At 38.0% G+C, this 18273-nt stretch overlaps 1 protein-coding gene and 1 non-coding gene across 23 annotated transcripts in view; one reads left to right on the top strand and one right to left on the bottom strand.

Annotated features, from left to right (window-relative positions):
* Positions 1-18273, top strand: part of Ttll5 (tubulin tyrosine ligase like 5) — a 249727-nt gene that overhangs the window by 123228 nt on the left and 108226 nt on the right. For 18 of the 22 annotated variants that reach the window (XR_016537574.1, XM_090344520.1, XM_090344516.1 and 15 more), the window contains one exon: positions 6025-6209. Coding sequence is in view for 21 of the 22 variants with exons in the window: in XM_090344520.1 (XP_090200646.1) it covers positions 6025-6209 (185 nt within the window). In the remaining variant the exon portion in view is untranslated. The remainder of the gene's footprint in view (positions 1-6024; positions 6210-18273) is intronic. The other 4 variants (XM_090344522.1, XM_090344517.1, XM_090344524.1 and 1 more) reach the window with 1 other exon arrangement.
* On the bottom strand, positions 15543-15649 carry LOC150054724 (U6 spliceosomal RNA). The gene has a single exon (XR_016537736.1). It is a non-coding gene; the product is annotated as a U6 spliceosomal RNA (small nuclear RNA).

The raw sequence follows: 18273 nt of genomic DNA on the forward strand, positions 1-18273 counted from the left end.
CAGGAAAGTCTCTAATTAACCACTAGAAAACCGGAAGTGGCGCAGTGACTCAAATGGTAGAGCCATAGCCTTGAGCTGAAGAGCTCAGGACAGTGCCCAGACCTAGAGTTCAAGCCCATGACTCCCCCCTCCAAAAAAACGATATGTGTATATGTGTGTGTAGCCAATTCTTTGGCTGGTGATTATTTGTAAGTATGCTATTTAATTTTCAGGTATTTGAGACTTTCTGCTTTTTGTAATTGACTCAGTATATTTCTACTGGGATCAGACAACGTATTCTGCATATTCTGAATGGATTAAATATATAGTATTTAATACATAGTAGCCATAGCACATAGTAGCGACAATAGGGCTTACTGGGAATGATTGCAGCTCCCATTTTTACTATGATGATTGAATAGTTTTAGAATGGGATTAAGATATTACTCAACAGTGTATATTAAAATTTTAATATACAGTACCAAAATCTAGTGGTTCTTATTAAAAGAATAATGTGAATTTTAAACCAGTAGGGAGAAAATGAGGAGAAAAGCCATTATATAGCTAGAATAGGAAAAGCAAAAGAGAGATTTAAGACATGATAAGCTCAGTGTACTAATAAACTACAATCTGAGGTTTTGAAAAATGCAACCATAATGCTGTTTACTAGAAGCACCTCTTAGAATCAAGCCACAGAATATGGGTATAATCATAAAGAAATGCCAGCTTAGTGTGAAACGGTAGAAAGATGGCTGTACTAACACATGCTAAAAATCACATTTCAGAAAGAAAAATTTCTTACAGAGAAAAGGAGCAAGCAATTACTTAATGACAAAAGCTGCAATATAACAAAGAAGAAACAGTTCTTAAAGTATCTTCACTTGATAAAGTAATATCTACATGTTTACAGGTGGAATACCTAATCTGAAAATTCATATTGGAAATGTTTCAAATTCTGAAATTTTTTGAGTACCACTCTAATACTGTATCTGGTCTCTCAGGATGGGTCACACGCAACTGTAGATGCACTAAAACAATTGTGTATGATTATCTGTAGGCTATAAAAGGTGTATATGAAACTGATGATCAGATTTAGACTTGGGACCAAGTGTCGAGTGGGACCAAATGTCATTACATACATTAAACATCATTTAGACAGGAGGAAATATTCTGAGAAATACATCATGAGGTGACTTCATAGTGCTGCTCATGCAAGCCTACGAAATGTCTGTTAATCTAGAGATCTAGTAAGCATAAGATACATGAGACTGTTGCCAGTGTAAAATGCATACTGTTTTATAATGAACTTACTTTGAAAGAGCACATTATGACAAAAGGTACACTATGGTAAATACTTAAACCATAACAGTCATTTATCATCAAGTATTGATAATTATATCCTGTACACAACTGCCACCACAGTAGGTTTATTTCCACCAACACCAGCACAAACATGGGAGTAACATGTTATGCTGTGATATGATGAGGGCTGCAGTATCAGTCACTAAGATATGGAGATTTTGTGGTTCTGTTGTAATCCTCTTAGACAGACATGACTCTAAATCTGAATATGTCCCAAATTCAAAATACTTCTGGCCTCGAGCATTTTGAATAAGAGATACTTATCCTGTTACATAAAACCTCATGGAAATATACGAGTAATCTGCAAATATTCTGTCTTACTGTAAAATTTCCATATAATTCTGTTATTAGTATAGTAAACATGCTTTATTTTATTTTTATTTTTTGGAGATACTGTATTACTGCATAGCCCATACTGACCTTGAACTCAAAATCCTCCTTTCTCAGCCTTTTGTATGCTGGACTTACATGCAAGCACCTTCATGCTTTCTCTAAGCAGATTTTTTGAAGTAGGAATAGGAACTGAGCAGTCGGGGCATAGAAGCACACTGCCTGTCATGCCTGAAGTTGAGAAGTTGAAGCAAGGAGGATCATTATCCGTTAGCCAGGTTAAGCTGAGTGAAGCCTTTTATTCAAAGAAGAGACTATATGATAAAACAATATGATATGTGTCTGCTGATCATGTACAGAAGGTATCCTCCCAGCAAAAACAGAAAATACTTGCCTAAGCATGCATGATATATAGGATATAACATACTTTTATTTATTTTTGTCAGTTGTGGGACTTGAACTGTGGGCCTGGGTGTTGTCCCTGAACTCTTCAGCTCGAGGCCACTGCCCTACCCCTTGAGCCACAGGGCTAATTAGGGTTTTCTGTTGGATGATTAGAGATAAGAGTTTCATGGAATTTTCAGTGCCCAGGCTGGCTCTGAACTGTGATCATCATATCTCAGCCTCCTGAGTAGCTAGGATTACATGTGTGAGCCATTGTACCCAGTGATACTTTTATTTTTTTTATTTTTTTATTTATTATTATTTTTTTTTTTGCCAGTTCTGGGCTTGAGCTCAGGGCCTGAGCACTGTCCTTGGATTTTTCTCAAGGCTAGAGCTCACCACTTGCGCCTCAGCACCACTTCCAGCTTTTTTCTATATATGTGGTACCAAGGAATCGAACAAGGGTCTTCATGCATGCTAGGCAAGCACTTTAACCACTAGGCCAAACTCCCAGCCCCACTTTTATTTTTTTTAATTAGGTACTACATTACAAAAAAGAAAGAAATCTTATCAGATACTAAAACAGCTGGTAGAGTATTTAAATTTCTTCTCTGAAAAAAAAACATAAAGCCAAGATTAAGGTAGAAAATTATAATACTCTTCTAAAAGGGGACATTTCTAATACTTAATTTTTCATGAGAATGGAAAAGGTCTCCATTTTGTGCAGGTAGTTTCATCTAGACAAAACCAGTTAAGAACAGTGTTAAAAGTAGCATCATATACCAGCTTGATTTATGAACAGAAATATAAAAACTCTAATCAAAAGCTTAAAAGCCAGTCAAATTTAATGGCATCTGAAAGAGAAGTATACCATAAACAAGCTTATTCAAGGAAGATATGAGAGGCTTGACTTTAAAAAAAAAATCTGTCATTGTCATTTGCCATGTTAACAGATTAAAGGAAGAAAAAAGCCTATGTTCATATTGTCATGATAGATGCAGAAAAAAATTTGATAATATTCTAGGTTCACTTGTGAACATTTATACCAAGAAAAGAAGGAAACCCTGTCAACCCAGCAACGTATCTGTCTCATACAAGAGCTAGTGGTCTAGGTGGAAAAATGTTGAAATTTTCACCTTCACATTAGGAGCAAGATGAAGATTGATGTTGCTTCTGTTAAACATTTTACAGGAGGTCATAGCCAGCACAATAAGAAAAAAAAAAAACATTAAAAGCAGTAAGGTCTAAAAAGAGAAAATAAACTATTATTGGCTCACACCTATCAACCTAACTACTCAAGAAGCTCAGATCTAATGATCACGGTTGGAAGCCAGCCCAGGCAGGAAAGGTTGTAGGGACTACTATCTCCAGTTAGCTACTTGGAAAAAGCCAGAAGTAATGCTGTGGCATTTTGTATGTAATTTTTAGCTATATAAATGGCACGAAGAAAGCAGTAGTTTTAAGGAGAAAAATACAAAAATGACCATTTGGGAGCTACTGGAGTTTGATACTACCACTCAAACAGTCTCCAACTATTTATTTTAAAGCTGAGGTTCTGTGTCATTAAATATACTCAAGTGTCTAACCTTCACCACTAACAAATACGTTTGACATGAATAAGTGGATAGATATATATCTCATATAGGGGTAAGTTCATAAAGTCTCCGATGTCATCAAATTGATCTTTAAAATAGCTCCAATCACAATCTCACACTTGGTCTTAAATTGGCCTAAAAATAATAGGCCAGGAAGAGGATGGACCTTTTGAAGAAGAGAAATACCTTAATGAAACATGATGTGAAAATATGATAACTATTAAGACAGCATGATATTAGCAGCATCCCAGGGATTGATAAATGAAATTGAATAGAAGAGTGCAAAGCACAACTTACTTCAGTAAGTTAATATGAAAACAACTCAGTAGAAGAACAATAAGCAGGCCTGGAAGTGAATGTAAGACTATAATGCTATTCTACAGTGTCCATAGAGGAAGAACTGTGATGTTTGAATATTAAAAGAGTAGATGAGGGTGAGATTAGGACTGGACATGTGGCTCCAGTGGTAGAACACAACACTTGCCTAACAATCACTAGTAAAATGAGGCAAGGTATATAGTCACAAGAACACTTCTGTACTGTTTGTGGGAATGTTAAATACACCACTCTGGTATTATCATATAAGCTTGAAAATTCACCCTGTTAACCAGTAATGCTGCTCATAGGCATTGACACAGAAAATTCTGTCTGTGCATCAGTAAACAGATGCAAGATAATGTATGACATTATAACAGCAATAAGCTGTTAATAACAAGTAATTGAAAAGGTATGGTGAATCTGAAATGAAATACCAGACAGCAAATAAAATGTATGAATTTCACCTATACTCAACAAGGATAAATCTTAGTGATACAATGTTGAATAGCAAAAGCAAGTTGAAGAAACTGTTATGATAGAATACCATTTTTATAGAACTTAAAACTGGGGCCGGGAGTTTGGCCTAGTGGTTAAAGTGCTTGCCTAGCATGCATGAAGACCCAGGTTCGATTCCTTGGTACCACATACATAGAAAAAAGCCAGAAGTGGTGCTGAGGCTCAGTTGGTAGAGCTCTAGCCTTGAGAAAATCCAAGGACAGTGCTCAGGCCCTGAGCTCAAGCCCAGGACTGGCAAAAAAAAACAAAAATAAAACTAAATTACCTACTATTTTATTTATACAAACATTTGCATATATGTATGTAGGTATGTAGGTATGTATGTATTTATTTATTGCCAGTCCTGGGCTTGAGCTCAGGGCCTGAGTACTGTCCTTGGACTTTCTCAAGACTAGAGCTCTACCACTTGAGCCACAGCACCACTTCTGGCTTTTTGCTACGTATGTGGTACCGAGGAATCGAACCCAGGTCTTCGTGCATGCCTGGCAAGCACTCTACCACTAGGCCAAACTCCCGACCCCTGTATGTATATTTTAAATTACCAATATTTTATGAAGGAAGAGAATAAATGATGAAGGAAGAGAATAAATGATGAAAGATTAGGGATGAGAAGCACATGGGTTAATGCATATTATTGGTAATGTAGCTTCTGAGTGCCATTTGATAGACATTTATTATAATGTGCTTATATTATACACCATTGTAAAGGTTTTGTGTGTAACAAGTTGTATGTACAAAAAGGACAACAACTAAATTAAAAATTATTATAAAAAGGGCAGGAGGGCTCTAGGAGTGTGACTCAGTGGTTGAGGGTGGAGCCTGGGTGGGTTTTTTTGCACATAAACAAGAAAAGAAATACATTATGGTATTTCTACTTTCCTATGCAATTTTTAAAATAACATCTGTGATTTTGAGGTACTGAGCCTTTAGTTCAGGGCTTTGTACTCATTAGACAGGTCCTCTACTGTTTGAGCTGTTTCTTCTAGTTCAGAGATGTGCAATTTTTACAGTCAAAAACATGAGTCTGGTTTTATGTTATATAACAGAATAAGCTGAAAGAAGAAAATTTAAATCTGTAAAGGAAGAGCATTGAAAATATAAAATCAGTGCTGTTTTTTGTTATACCCTCAGTTTTTGTTTCCTTCTGTTAGTGGTAAAACTAAGAATTGTGAGTTGCAAAACCCTTTTTTTTTCTGACATCACTGAGATCAAACCCAAGGAGTGTAATATTATTGTATCCTCAGCTCAACCTATTTTAAACATTTGATAAAATTAGTTCTTCCCTAGCACCTGTGATGAAAATTCTTTGTGACGTTTTTATAATTAGCAGAAACACATTAAAACTGCATACAGCAGTTTAGCTACAGAAAGAACTTATATTGTTACCATTTGAAGACCATTTATGACTTCTTATGGTAATGATCCTAGGGTTCAGTAAAGTGTCAGTTGGCCTAATATTTCTTTGTTATTGTCTTTGGTTTTTGTTTTGTTTTATTCAGGTTCTTTTTCTTAAGTGGGTGAGAACTTTTCTCTTTCTCAGCAGGTTTATGCCATCCTCACAAGCATCATTCAGGAGTATCCAAAACACAAAAAGAAGGAGACGATAATTTGTACAACAAACGGTACAACCAAACTCTGGTTACGGCTGAACTCCAAAGGCTCGCTGAGAAACAGGCAGCAAGACAGTATTCTCCTGCCAGCCACATCAGTCTCCTCTCTCAACAGGTATGGGCAGAATGTGATGCCCAAAGGGCTTTTTGAATCCAAGGTTAAGATTGATCAGGTATGCCCAGTTCTTCCCAGACTTCAGTGTTTCCCACATGTTGATGACTCTCAAATTAGCATTGGTTGGGTATTGATCTGAATAAAAAACCAAAATGCTACTGAAGTCGTCAAAATGACTATTGCAGGCATCGCAGAGTTTAGTCTGGTACTGGTTATGATATACCTGTTTCACAGATAAGCTGTAAATATAATTTTAAAAGATTTTTTTAAAAAATAACTTGTCAGGGCTGGGAGTTTGGCCTAGTGGTAGAGTGCTTTCCTAGCATGCCTTGCATGAAGACCTAGGTTCGATTCCTCGGTACCACATACATAGAAAAAAAGCTGTAAGTGGGGCTGTGGCTCAAGTGGTAGAGTACTAGCCTTAGAAAGGCCAAGGACAGTATCCAGGCCCTGAGTTCAAGGCCCAGGACTGGTAAAAAACAAAAAAAAACTTTTGTCTTTGGTAAAAATTGCCAGTAAGTCCTAGTTTTAGAAATCTATTTACCAGAACATTACGTTTATTCAAACCCTCCCCCGAATATACTGCTTTTATTTCATGACCTCAGAATATTTTATAGGTACAGATTAACATATATCATTTTCTCTAATTTACAGATAGGGGAGACTAAGTCTGAAATAAGTGATATGATCAAGATCACTAATAAACTCATGGACAGATATAAATAAATACCAGCATCTGTGTGTGTAAAATGAGTATAACACAGCAAAGTTAAATGGTACTTTTAAAAACTTTGGGTTCTCTTTGTTCTTCCTGGTAATCCATATGATGTACAATTAGAGAAAGAAGCTGTACCTTCACTTCCTTAGTGCTAAATTGCATCAAAGTCTTCCAAATGACTTAAATTTTAACTTCATGCTTGTATTTTGCTATATCTCTATTGTATCAGATTCTTTTATCTCTCATACCTTTAATAACAACCAAGACTAGGGAGAAAAAAAAAAAAAACAAAAACAAAGGTGAAAATGACTTTACATACATGCTACAAGAAGGCAACACACTGCTCCCTGGTGGTACCTTCACTCTCTGTAAACACAATTAAAGCCAGAGCTAAAGGTAAGCCTTCCTATAGCCTTAGATTTGCTTCAACCTTCTCCTGATGTTAATGGTTTTCTTTTTCAAATCCCTTGTATTTTAGAGGGAGTAGATGAAGAAATCTAATGTGAAATAGAAGAAACTTAACAAAGTCAGAGCTGAGACTTGAAGGGAATCAAAGAGGTAGATTTTAGTGATAAAATGATGGGCAAGGGATGTAGAATGATGTCCAAGAATTTCAAACTGGCAAAGGCCAATTAATGTTATACTTCTGTCATGCAGTCCATGATTGCAGTTTCCAGTTTATAAATTAATACCTGGAAGCAGCAAGATATTAAATGATTTTCTTTGTAACTATAATAAAGAAAAAGAGCAAATATTAGTATCTGTATATTTTCGTTTCCCATTATTTGTTCCACTGCAGAGCCTTAACAAATCGTAAGATCCTAATCTTATAGGTATTCAAGGTTTAGACAGGTGCTGGTGGCATACCTATAATCCTAGCTGTTCAGGAGGCTGAGGTCTAAGGATTGTGGTTAGAAGCCAGCCTAGGCAGGAAACTCTGAGACTCCTGTTTCTAACAGACTACTCAAAAAAGCCAGAAGTGGCACTGTGGCTCTAGTGGTAGAGTGCTCACCTTGACAAAAGAAGCCCAGGCCCAAAGTTCAAGCCCTTAGGACTGGCTAAATAAATAAAATTCAGGGTTTATGAGTTCCTCTTGCCATTCTATCCTTTTTTCAGTCCAACTTTCTTAACTCCATTCAGTGCATTCGGGTTCACCAGATTGCTATTTGGAAGGATCTGAACCTGCCATTAGATGTCTTACAGTTGAGAGTCTTGGTCATAGGGTGCTTTGTGCCTGGTACTGTAGTACGAAATAAGCAGTATGCATTACTCAAGAAGTAGGACTTGCTATCCAGACATCTGTGTGATCTTGGGCAGACTGCATTCAACGTTCATTAACCTCAGAATCTTTGCTGATGGGAAAGCCATCTTGTAATGTATAAATGCCATAAATTTAGGCATAAAGGCTCCCAGGAATAAATGGTTTCTCATTTGTTAAAGTTAAATTCTTGGAGAAAATACACTCTTTAATTCTCAGTTGTATGATATTCGGCGCCTTCCCTTCAAAGAAAATGGTTCCTTAATTTGGAATTTGCAAAATTCTATCTATTGCTGTTCTTTTTCTGGCAAATAACTAATAACACAAATTGGTGATTTAATATGGCTGTTTCCTTTTTTCTTTAGCTGTTTTTAAAAGAAAGTTGCTGTCATTCTTATTCACTGAGGCAAATGATGAATGTCTGTGGCTTCCCAGAGGAAGATGGGTATCCAAACAAAGTGGTGGGAGCTCTGATGGTCTCTCTGGTCTCAGAGCTTAAATTTAGCTGTCTTCAGAAATAGCTTCTTGCTCAGAAATCACTTTTAAGGTTGTTTTTTTTTTTAAGCTTCTTACCTTTTACTTTACTCACTTTCTGTTCCTGGTTTTTATAATTCATTATCTTCTTAAAGCTTTACTAATTTCTTTTTTCTGCCTCTTTAGCTTTATTATTTCTTGGGGAGTACTTGTTTTTATTCTGTTGTTTCATTTTTGTTTTTGTTTTTTACTGTATTGAAAGCTTTGAGTTTACCTCTGACAAATGCTTTAGTTATGTTGTATAAACTAATATTTAATTGCTTTTCTCAGCAAGGACTTAAGGGACTTTCTCCTAGTTCAGGGAAGCTGAGTTTTAGTTATTTCTACTATTCTTCAGAACTACAATAGAAAATTGAAATTGTTGAATGGTTGTGAAAACACAGTGTATTTTGCCTATAATTTCAACTTAGCCTATTTAGACATTTAGTGGCACTTTCTAGAAAGGTTTTTATTCTATTTATTTTATTTTATTTTGGCATTTTCCTGAGTTCTTCAGATCATGGCTACTGCCCTACCCCTTGAGCCACAGTGCCATTTCCGGTTTTCTGGTGGTTAATTGGAGATAGGAGTCTCATGGACTTTAGTGCCCGTGATCCTCAGGTCTCAGCCTCCTGAGTAGCTAGGATTATAGGCATGAGCCATTGTGCTCAGCTTTTTGTTATTTTTAAAAAAGTTTTTTTCAATAAGCTCTAAAGAGTGTTCCGGCTTTGGTAGTAAGGCATGAGATATAAAGCCCAGCCCCGAGTGTGAATCTGTTAAGGGTGACAGCCACTTAAACATATGATAGTAGTAGCCTGTAACATGCTTGACAGAGATATTCCTAACAAATTCCCCCAGAGGGGTTCCTAGCCCAACTTGGGGTGGGAATGGGAAAAAAGCCAAAGCAGCCTTTCTGGAAGACTGAATTATAAAGAAGACTAGATGAAGATGAGCAGGAGCTGCTCCAGAAAAGAAAACAAAACAAAACAAAAAAACCCTAATGTGTCTGTGAGCAATAGCATGTAGTTTAGTGAGGTGTAGAAGTTAGAGGTCAACTCCAGGTGCCAAGGATTGAAGCTGGTGGAAAAGCTGGACTCATCTGGGGAGAGTTTAATAATCCCTGCGAAGGGACTTGCCCACCTCATAGATGGTGGCAAAGCATAAGAAGTTGCATCAAGGGCAGGGAGCATGGCCTAGTAGTAGAGGGCTCACCTAGCATGCATGAAGCCCTGGGTTCACATACACAGAAAAAGCTGGAAGTGACCTTGTGGCTCAAATGTCAGAATGCTAGCTTTGAGCAAAATGTGTCCAAGAACGGTGCCCAGGCCCTGAGTTCAAGCCTCAGGACTGGGGGAAAAAAAAAGTTGCTGCAACTGGATTGCTCAGGTAGCTGGGAGGAAGATGGATTAGAGGAAGAGGAAAAACCAGCCCTTTCTTTTCCTTCTCTGACTTTTGGTGAAGATACTGAAAGAACAGTGAACTAGCCAAAGGCAGAGTATTCTGACAACTCTCAAAATGGTATTCAAGCTTTGAGGGACCCAGAATATACCTTAGAGACTAGTTTCTTAAGGAATTTCTGTGGCTAAAAACAGGCCCTCATTTACCGTAAGATTTCTTTTGCCACTTATATGATGGTATAGCTTTGTTTAAAGCCTACACTACATAGGATCCCAGCCAAGTGAACAGTGGCCACTTGAAAAGTGTTCATGCAAGTACATGTACATGTGAAATGTGAAGAGGTATTGTAAAGTGTATGACTGTTCAACAAATACCTTAGAAATCTGAGTAGAGTACAGGTCAAATTGAGCCCTTTTTCTTGGCATGGGCAGGCTGGTTATCTATTGGGGTGGGATCGTTTGGCATTTGAAGTATACATTTCTGAAAGCAGCATGTTTTCTAGAAGCATCTGCACCTGGGGATAGGGGGCAGCGGGGGAGGGTAAACACCGGTGGCTCACAGAGTGCTGGGGAAGGGCTTTTGTGTCAGGTCTCTGTCTCTGGCTCACTCAGCCCTGTGAGTGAGAACAACTCTGAACAGAATAGCCCATCATGGTTGCTGCTAGTTAGTGCTCAGAAAAATGTGGCAAAGCAGCCCAGCCTGTGGTGGGGTGTGGGAGGCAGGGCAGCAGAGGAGAACTGGACCTCTTTGGGCCAGCAAGTGTAAGCTTTTGGGACCCAGCAATCATTACGAGCAGCTCCAGCTCTCCCAGCTTGGGAATTTAATCAAAGGGATACCAGCAGACCACCCAAGCTGGGCCCCACTGTGAACTGTGAGCTGTGTGCTGTGTATGCTCCCCAGCCAGCCAGCCAGCCAGCCGTGCAGCAATGGGGCCAGCCCTCTGTAAATGTGCTGACAGACAGTGCAGGGAGGAGACATTCTGTGCTCCTCACATTTTTCATTTAGATGGAAAGCGGAACACAAAACCATTAGTTTCGTTCCTATCTGTGCCCCTCGCCCTGACACTTTGCCGCCTCCAGAAGGATGTATCTGAAGTACAGAACATTTCGTTCACAGTAGCTTCCCATTCACTCCTCCTCAACCTTCCACCAAAGAATTCTGGGTTGTCTCTTCTGCTTCAGCAACTACTCTCAACAAGGTACACAATAGATCCCAAATGAATCTTAATTTCAGAAATACCACTTTGGAGAGAAATGTGGCAGAACAAAACCTCCAAAATGGTTGCAGATGTTCTCTACGATTGAGGCAGGCAGTACCTAGTGTATCACAGGTATCAGTGTTTGACTCTAGAAACTTCTTTCCTGCTTCCTAGCTTCCTGGGATATGTGTGATCTACTGTACATTTGTGCTTCCCTTGTCTCTTTGTTCTTTCTTGGTAGGAAATGTACCTCTTTTATTCTCATGTACTACTTGTTCCCATTTCTTTTTTTTTTTCTTTTTTTTTTTTTTGCCAGTCCTGGGCCTTGAACTCAGGGCCCGGGCACTGTCCTTGCGCTTTCTAAAGGATAGACTCTTATCACTTGAGCCAAAGCACCATTCTGGCTTTTTTTTATGCATGTGGTATTGAGGAATGGAACCTGGGTCTTCGTGCATGCTAGGCAAGCACTGTACCACTAGGCTAAACTACCGGCTCCCTTGTTCCCATTTCTTGAGAGAAAAAAAAGGGTAAATAGGAAAATCATAAGTTCTTGAGTCAGTGAGGCATCAGACACAATCAATGCAAGCCTTGATTTTTTGCATCTGTAAAAAAGGGTAACCTCAGCATCAAGACTGATTTTCCCTCCTGAATCTTATGCCTAGCTTGAATAGGTCCAGCTGAGTTTTCTCTCAGTGCTTACTGTCCCACACCTTGGCCTGCTGTCCTATCTCTTGTTTTAAAATAACCTTCCCAGCTGGCATCTGGTGGCTCATACCTGTAATCCTAGCTACTCCAGAATCTGAGATCTAAGGATCGTGCGTGGTTCAGAGCCAGCCCAGGCATGAAAGTCTGTGAGACTCTTGTCTCTAATTAACCACCAGAAAACCAGAAGTTGCGCTGTGGCTCAAGTGGTAGGGTGGTAGCTTTGAGCTGAAGAGCTCAGGGACAGTGCTCAGGCCCAGAGTTTAAGCTCCATTGCTGACCAAAAAAATAAAATAGCCTTCCTTTATTCTTCTCCCCTTGCTAATTTTATCTTCCCTATTCTGCCATATTTAAAGTAATGTACCCTTACTATCCCTAGGCCCCTATGTCCCTGCTCCCCACTTAATTGTGCTGTCTGAATTCACTTCTAAACAGTTGTCCAGTCTCTCTCAAGGTCAGTGATGACCTTGGAGTTGCCAACTGCACTTATCTATTTTTAATCCTTATCCTCCTCCAGTATTGGCTCTATTGTTGGCTACCTCCTACCAGAAAATTTCTCTAAATTGTTATAATCCTTCTGTAATCCTTTGAGTACTCACTCTTACACTTCCTCTGAAAACTAGACTTCTTTTTCAATGTTGCTTTAAAAACCACTACATATAGACCTCAGGTATATAAAACTGATTTTTAAAAATAGCAACAAGCCCCAGGACTGCCCCCATCCTCCAAAAATGCATTTTATAAGATGGATTCTCAGGTAATATATGTACTGTGCCAAATGTTAGATTATCTCCAGATATCATTTACCTTTGTAATTACCACTTAGGGATCTCTAGAAGTAGTGTGATCTATGCTTTTAATTTTCATAATTTGTCTTGGCTTTTGTGTGCCATTGTAGAAGAGTTATCATAGTTTTCTATTTAGATAAATTATAAAAGATGGAACCCGTTATGAAAGTTGCGATCCAGAAAAGGCTGTATATAATAGTGACTCATAGGATACTGACAATAATACCTAAATATACAGAGACTGAGTATCTTTTAAGTACTCTTCTAAACTACAAAGTGCACGACCAGATTCTAATAATTAAAACTTAGAATTATTTGAGTTACTTGTACTTGATATAATCATAGGCACAACTAAAGTACGTTGCTGTTATTATTTTTCCTAACTCAGATTGCTGTTATTTTCAATCACTTGAAACAGAATAATATAGTTGGTGTTGTGCATCAGAATTTATACTACACAAGTCCTGGACTTTGGCCCTTCTCTAAGAAAATGAATTAACAGTTTTAAGCAAAAAAAAAAAAAGAGTAGATCTCCTTGAAAAAGACGAGTTGATCCATGGGTTTTGTGTCCCACTGTTGTTTGTGGGTTCCCTCCAGCAAACCTCTGAATTCTAGGCTCAGAACATTTTAGATATAGTTTCCCCTGGGGTGAATTTTCCTTTTCTATAGCTTCATTTTGTACCTCTTTACCCTGAACCTTTGTTGAGTGCAAAGTTCAGCTTCAGATGGAAGACTAAACATTTCTACCTATTAATTGCCCAACATTCAGAATATTTGATGAGTTTGGAAATGTCAGAAACACTCAAAAAATATTCAACATATCTAAACCCCAATGTTCTCTTTCTTCTCTGACATTGCAGTTCTTGGGATTTAAGTTTGCAACTGTGATTCATCTGTTCTTTGTTACCTTATTCTCTCTTGTCTAGGCAGTTGTCCATTCTTACTTATTCTGACTAAAGTATCTTTGCTTTGTCTTTTCTGTTTCACTTTTGTATATTGACTGTCTTGCTGAAGGCTGATCTTCATTATGTCTCAAATGGAAAGCTACAAAAATTGCCTTCTTAAATGGTTTCCCAGTAGTCTCCTGCTCACTCTCATTTCTACTCTGATGTCTTCTTTCTAATTCACAGCATAGATTCTGGGAATTCCCTCTTCCCGTATCATGAAAGATTTCCTGTGTCTATGATGTGAAATACAAGCTTCACAAAGCAAATTATCAAGTCAAAGATTTTATTTAGAATCTGATCCCTACTTACTTCTGCGTGCTTCCCCAACATACAGAGTTTTTGTACTAACCAGTTCAGTTTCTGTTGGTTTTTATTGGTTTCTGTTTTTGTTTAGGCCACCTTCTTAGGAGAAACATTCTCTAATTATTATAACTAATCTGTGTATCCCTCTTCTCCAATATTCATAATGTTTCTCACAGCACACAATACATATGAATATATATGAATGTAGACCCCAAGGTCCTTGTTGCTTCAGACCTCTTGTGGGTAGTACAGTTTGACCCTTGCTCCTTTATACCTATGAATTCTGGGTTCTGTGTAGTTAATATGGCCAACTTTTTTATGTAGGACTTGAACTCAGGGCCTGGGTACTTGGTGCTCTACTCTTCAGCCACAGCTCTACTTCTGGCTTTTTGGTCACCAATTGAAAAAAAGTATCTCATGAACTGTACTGCCCAGGCTGGCTTTAAAGTGCTATCTTCAGATCTTAGCCTCCTGAGTAGCTAGGATTATAGGTGTGACCTGCCAACACCCAGCTAGACAACGTTTATTGAAGAAGTGCATCTGACCAAACATGTGCAGAATTTTAAAATTTTTATTCCCTAAACAAAATAACAACTATAGCAACTATTGATATAGCATTTACATTGTATTGGACATTATATATAATCTAATGATTACTAAATGATTTAAAGTGTACAGGAGGATTTGCATAGGTTATGTGCAAGCTGTTTTCAGAAAGCCATAGAATCAGTTTCCTGTGGATTCTGAGTGACAGTTACATTCAGCAATATGCACATTCTATTAGACTATAAGGTACTTAACAGAGGAAATGATCATGCCATTTTTTTCATGAGTTTTTTTTTTCTAATGTGTATGTATGCACTCAACCCAAGTTTTTAAATAAATAATAAAGGAACCCCTTGTTACCCATCCAGAAGTCTTTCTGATTGGTGTTATCCCTCCACCCTTCATTAGTCACTCCGTGAAACACATCTATTATAGTGACATTGCATCTCTTCTTGATTGTGTGGCTATAAACCATATGATGGTAGTTCTTTCTAACCCATCACTCACCACAGGACCTTGTACTTAGTAGACACTTACCACATGTTTGCTAAATGGACAAGAATTTCTCTTCTGTATTTTGTCAGTTCTTTTATTCTCTTTGAAAGCTATTGCTATTTTTTTTTCTGTTTTTTTCTTTTCATATATTTTTATTGTAATTAATAGAAAGGTTACATTATATTCACCAGATAGAAGGTGCATTACTTCACATACATTGATACCCTTTCTCATGTCTTGGTCCCCATTTCCCTCCCCCACACCCACCCCTCATCTTGTTTTCCTCCCTTCCCTATCCGACTTCAAATAACCAAATACACATATATACAATATATCAGATAACCAGGTGAAATACTGTAACAATATGAGATAACCAAGGACAGCAAAAGAGATGAGAGATAACATAGTACATTAAGGACAACAATCACTCATTATATGGCTTTTGTTTCCATATCCTGGAGGTCCTAAAAAATACAGAACCCTTCACGAATTTGCATGTCGTCCTTGCACAGGGGCCATGCTAATCTTCTCTGTATCGTTCCAATTTTAGTATATGTGCTGCTGAAACGAGCACTGCTATTTTCTTTTTCACTGATATTACCATAACCTGACCTTCACACTAAAGCAGCCAATATAAATCAGATATGCCTAGTTTATTCTGGGTATTCTGCTAAGAATATTGTATTCCTTGTCTCTTTAACTCTACAAGATACTGCTTATGTATTTATTTCCTATGAAGATGAAGAAATAGAAGCTGGAAGGATAAGTCACTCTGCTAAGGTTACACAAATGGCAAATGACTGTATCATGATTCAAACTCATGTTTGTATGATTCTATGTGCTTTACCCTGATATTTTCTGCATCTTTGGTCTTTAAGTTGGAATTCAAATTTCTTTGTCAAACACATTGTTTAAATGTTCAATTTCCACATGGGACTGTCAGCTCCACAAAGTCAAAGGTTGGGTACTAATATTATTATTATTATTAATGTTCTTAACTGTTCAAAAGAGTGCTAGGTTCACATTGAAAAGGTACCTGATGAATATTTGTTTCAATTGATGAAATACTCTTGTGAAAGTTTGTGAGATTTTTATGGATTAGGCTATGATGAGGAAACTGGTGAGAAAACTTAGACACTGAGAATGATGTGCCATGATTGCTTATATCTTACACTAGGATCCACCAAAACCTTGATGTTAAATTCCCAGTTTTACTTCCATAAATAAGCCAGGGGTGTGACCTAGTGGTAGAGTGTTTGCCTAGCATGCACAAAGCTCTGGGTTTGATTCCTGGGTACCACATACACAGAAAAAGCTGGAAGTGGTACTGTGGCTTAAGTGGTAGAATGTTAGCCTTGAGCACAGAGCGGCTCAGGGATACTGCCCAGACCCTGAGTTCAAGCCCCAGGACTGGCAAAAATAAACAAACAAACAAATAAGGTCCATGAAATTTGCATACAGCCTGATGAATCTGAGGTTAGTTTGAATCACAAGGGTTTGCTAAGCCTTCACAGTTTTGGTGCCAGGAAGAAACAATATAATACACTCATTGTACAGACAGGAAACAGAATCTGTAAGTCAAAGCTATTATTTTATTCATTCAAAAACATTACCCATGGCTTCAAGACCAGGCCAAAACCATCTCTAAAATTATGTAAAGGACCAGCAAGAGCAACACTTATCTCTCATTGTAGTCACTTGTGGTCTATGTGAAAAGAGATGATTTGGAGCCTGTAATTTCTTTTCTAGCCTTCCAGTGACAGTAAACACCACCTTTCCACTTAATGGTGAAACTGGCCGCTAACTGAGGTGGGGGTGGGGGAGGGGATTTTGGTCTTTACTATGAATATTTGCCAGCATTTTTCTGGGTGAGACCTATTTCACTTAATGTTATAGTTATCTCTTTTTATCTGGCTTATACATCCTTCTCTTCATCCAGTCACAGTTGAAAGTATTAGAGGTGAAATGTGTTTGTTTAACATACACAAAGATTTTTCTTGTTATTATTCTCTAAACAGAATGTTATAAAAATCATTTATATTGTGTTAAATATCGTCACTGATAGGAAGATGTGCATAAATTATATACAGGTGTGTGTGTGTGTGTGTGTGTGTGTGTGTGTGTGTGTGTGTGTGTGTGTGTTCTGAGGATTGAACATAGGTCGTGTGCACTCTAGGTATACTCCTACCTCTATCCCACTTTATGTAAAAGATAAAGGACTAGATCTTCTTCAGATTTTTGTGTCTGAGGGTATGGGTCAAATCCCTTACAGATACCAAGGGAATTTGAATTTGTTCTTGAACCAAGATCTGAGATTTAATACTGAATAAGGTACAGCCAAAGTGCCATACAAAAATTTGTGGGATAAAATAGGAAGGTAAATTTGTATTAATAATACAAACACTTTCCTCTTGAAGCAGTTTAATGCTGAAAGATCTTTTGTAGTGATAAAACACAGAGGCAATGAGATGCTATGGGCTTATGCCTATAATCCTAGCTATTTAGGAGGCTGAGCTCAGAGGTCGATATTTGAAGCCAGCCTGGACAAGAAAGTCTAAGAAACTTAATCTCCAATTAACCACCAAAATAAACCAGAAGTGGAAGCCCCAGGAATTACCAAAATAACAATAACAAAAACAAACAAATACAAAGGGGGCAGGAGTTTGGCCTAGTGGTAGAGTGCTTGCCTACCATACATGAAGACTAGGGTTCAACTCCTTGGTACCACATATACAGAGAAAGCCAGAAGTGATACTGTGACTCAAGTGGTAGAGTTCTATCCTTCAGAAAGCCCAACGATAGTGCTTAGGCCCTGAGTTCAAGGCCCAGGACTAGCCAAAAAAAAACTAGCAAAAAGCCAGGCTGAAGACATGGCTCAAGTGGTAAGTCAGCAGCTAAGCAAGTAAGCTGAACAAGTGTGAAACTCTACGTTCAAACCCTGGTATTAGCAAAACAAGCAAATAAAAAGCAAGAAAGGAAATGTAATAAGGAAAGGAAAGGGGGAAAGAGGGAGAAAGAGATGTAGGGATGCATATATTCTTGTCAGAGGAGTGTCTTTGCCACTACTTTTGTAGACAAACCGCATAGTGAGGCATGGAATTCTGTTGTCTTCTGTGACTGGGGAATATCTTATCCTTAAGGATTTGCCATAGCATTTCTTACAGAGCAGGCACACACTGAGAAATATTCTGCCTAATG

The sequence above is a fragment of the Megascapheus bottae genome, chromosome 14 (genome assembly GCF_031878675.1).
Source record: "Megascapheus bottae isolate mThoBot1 chromosome 14, mThoBot2.hap1, whole genome shotgun sequence".
Taxonomy (NCBI): Eukaryota; Metazoa; Chordata; class Mammalia; order Rodentia; family Geomyidae; genus Megascapheus; species Megascapheus bottae.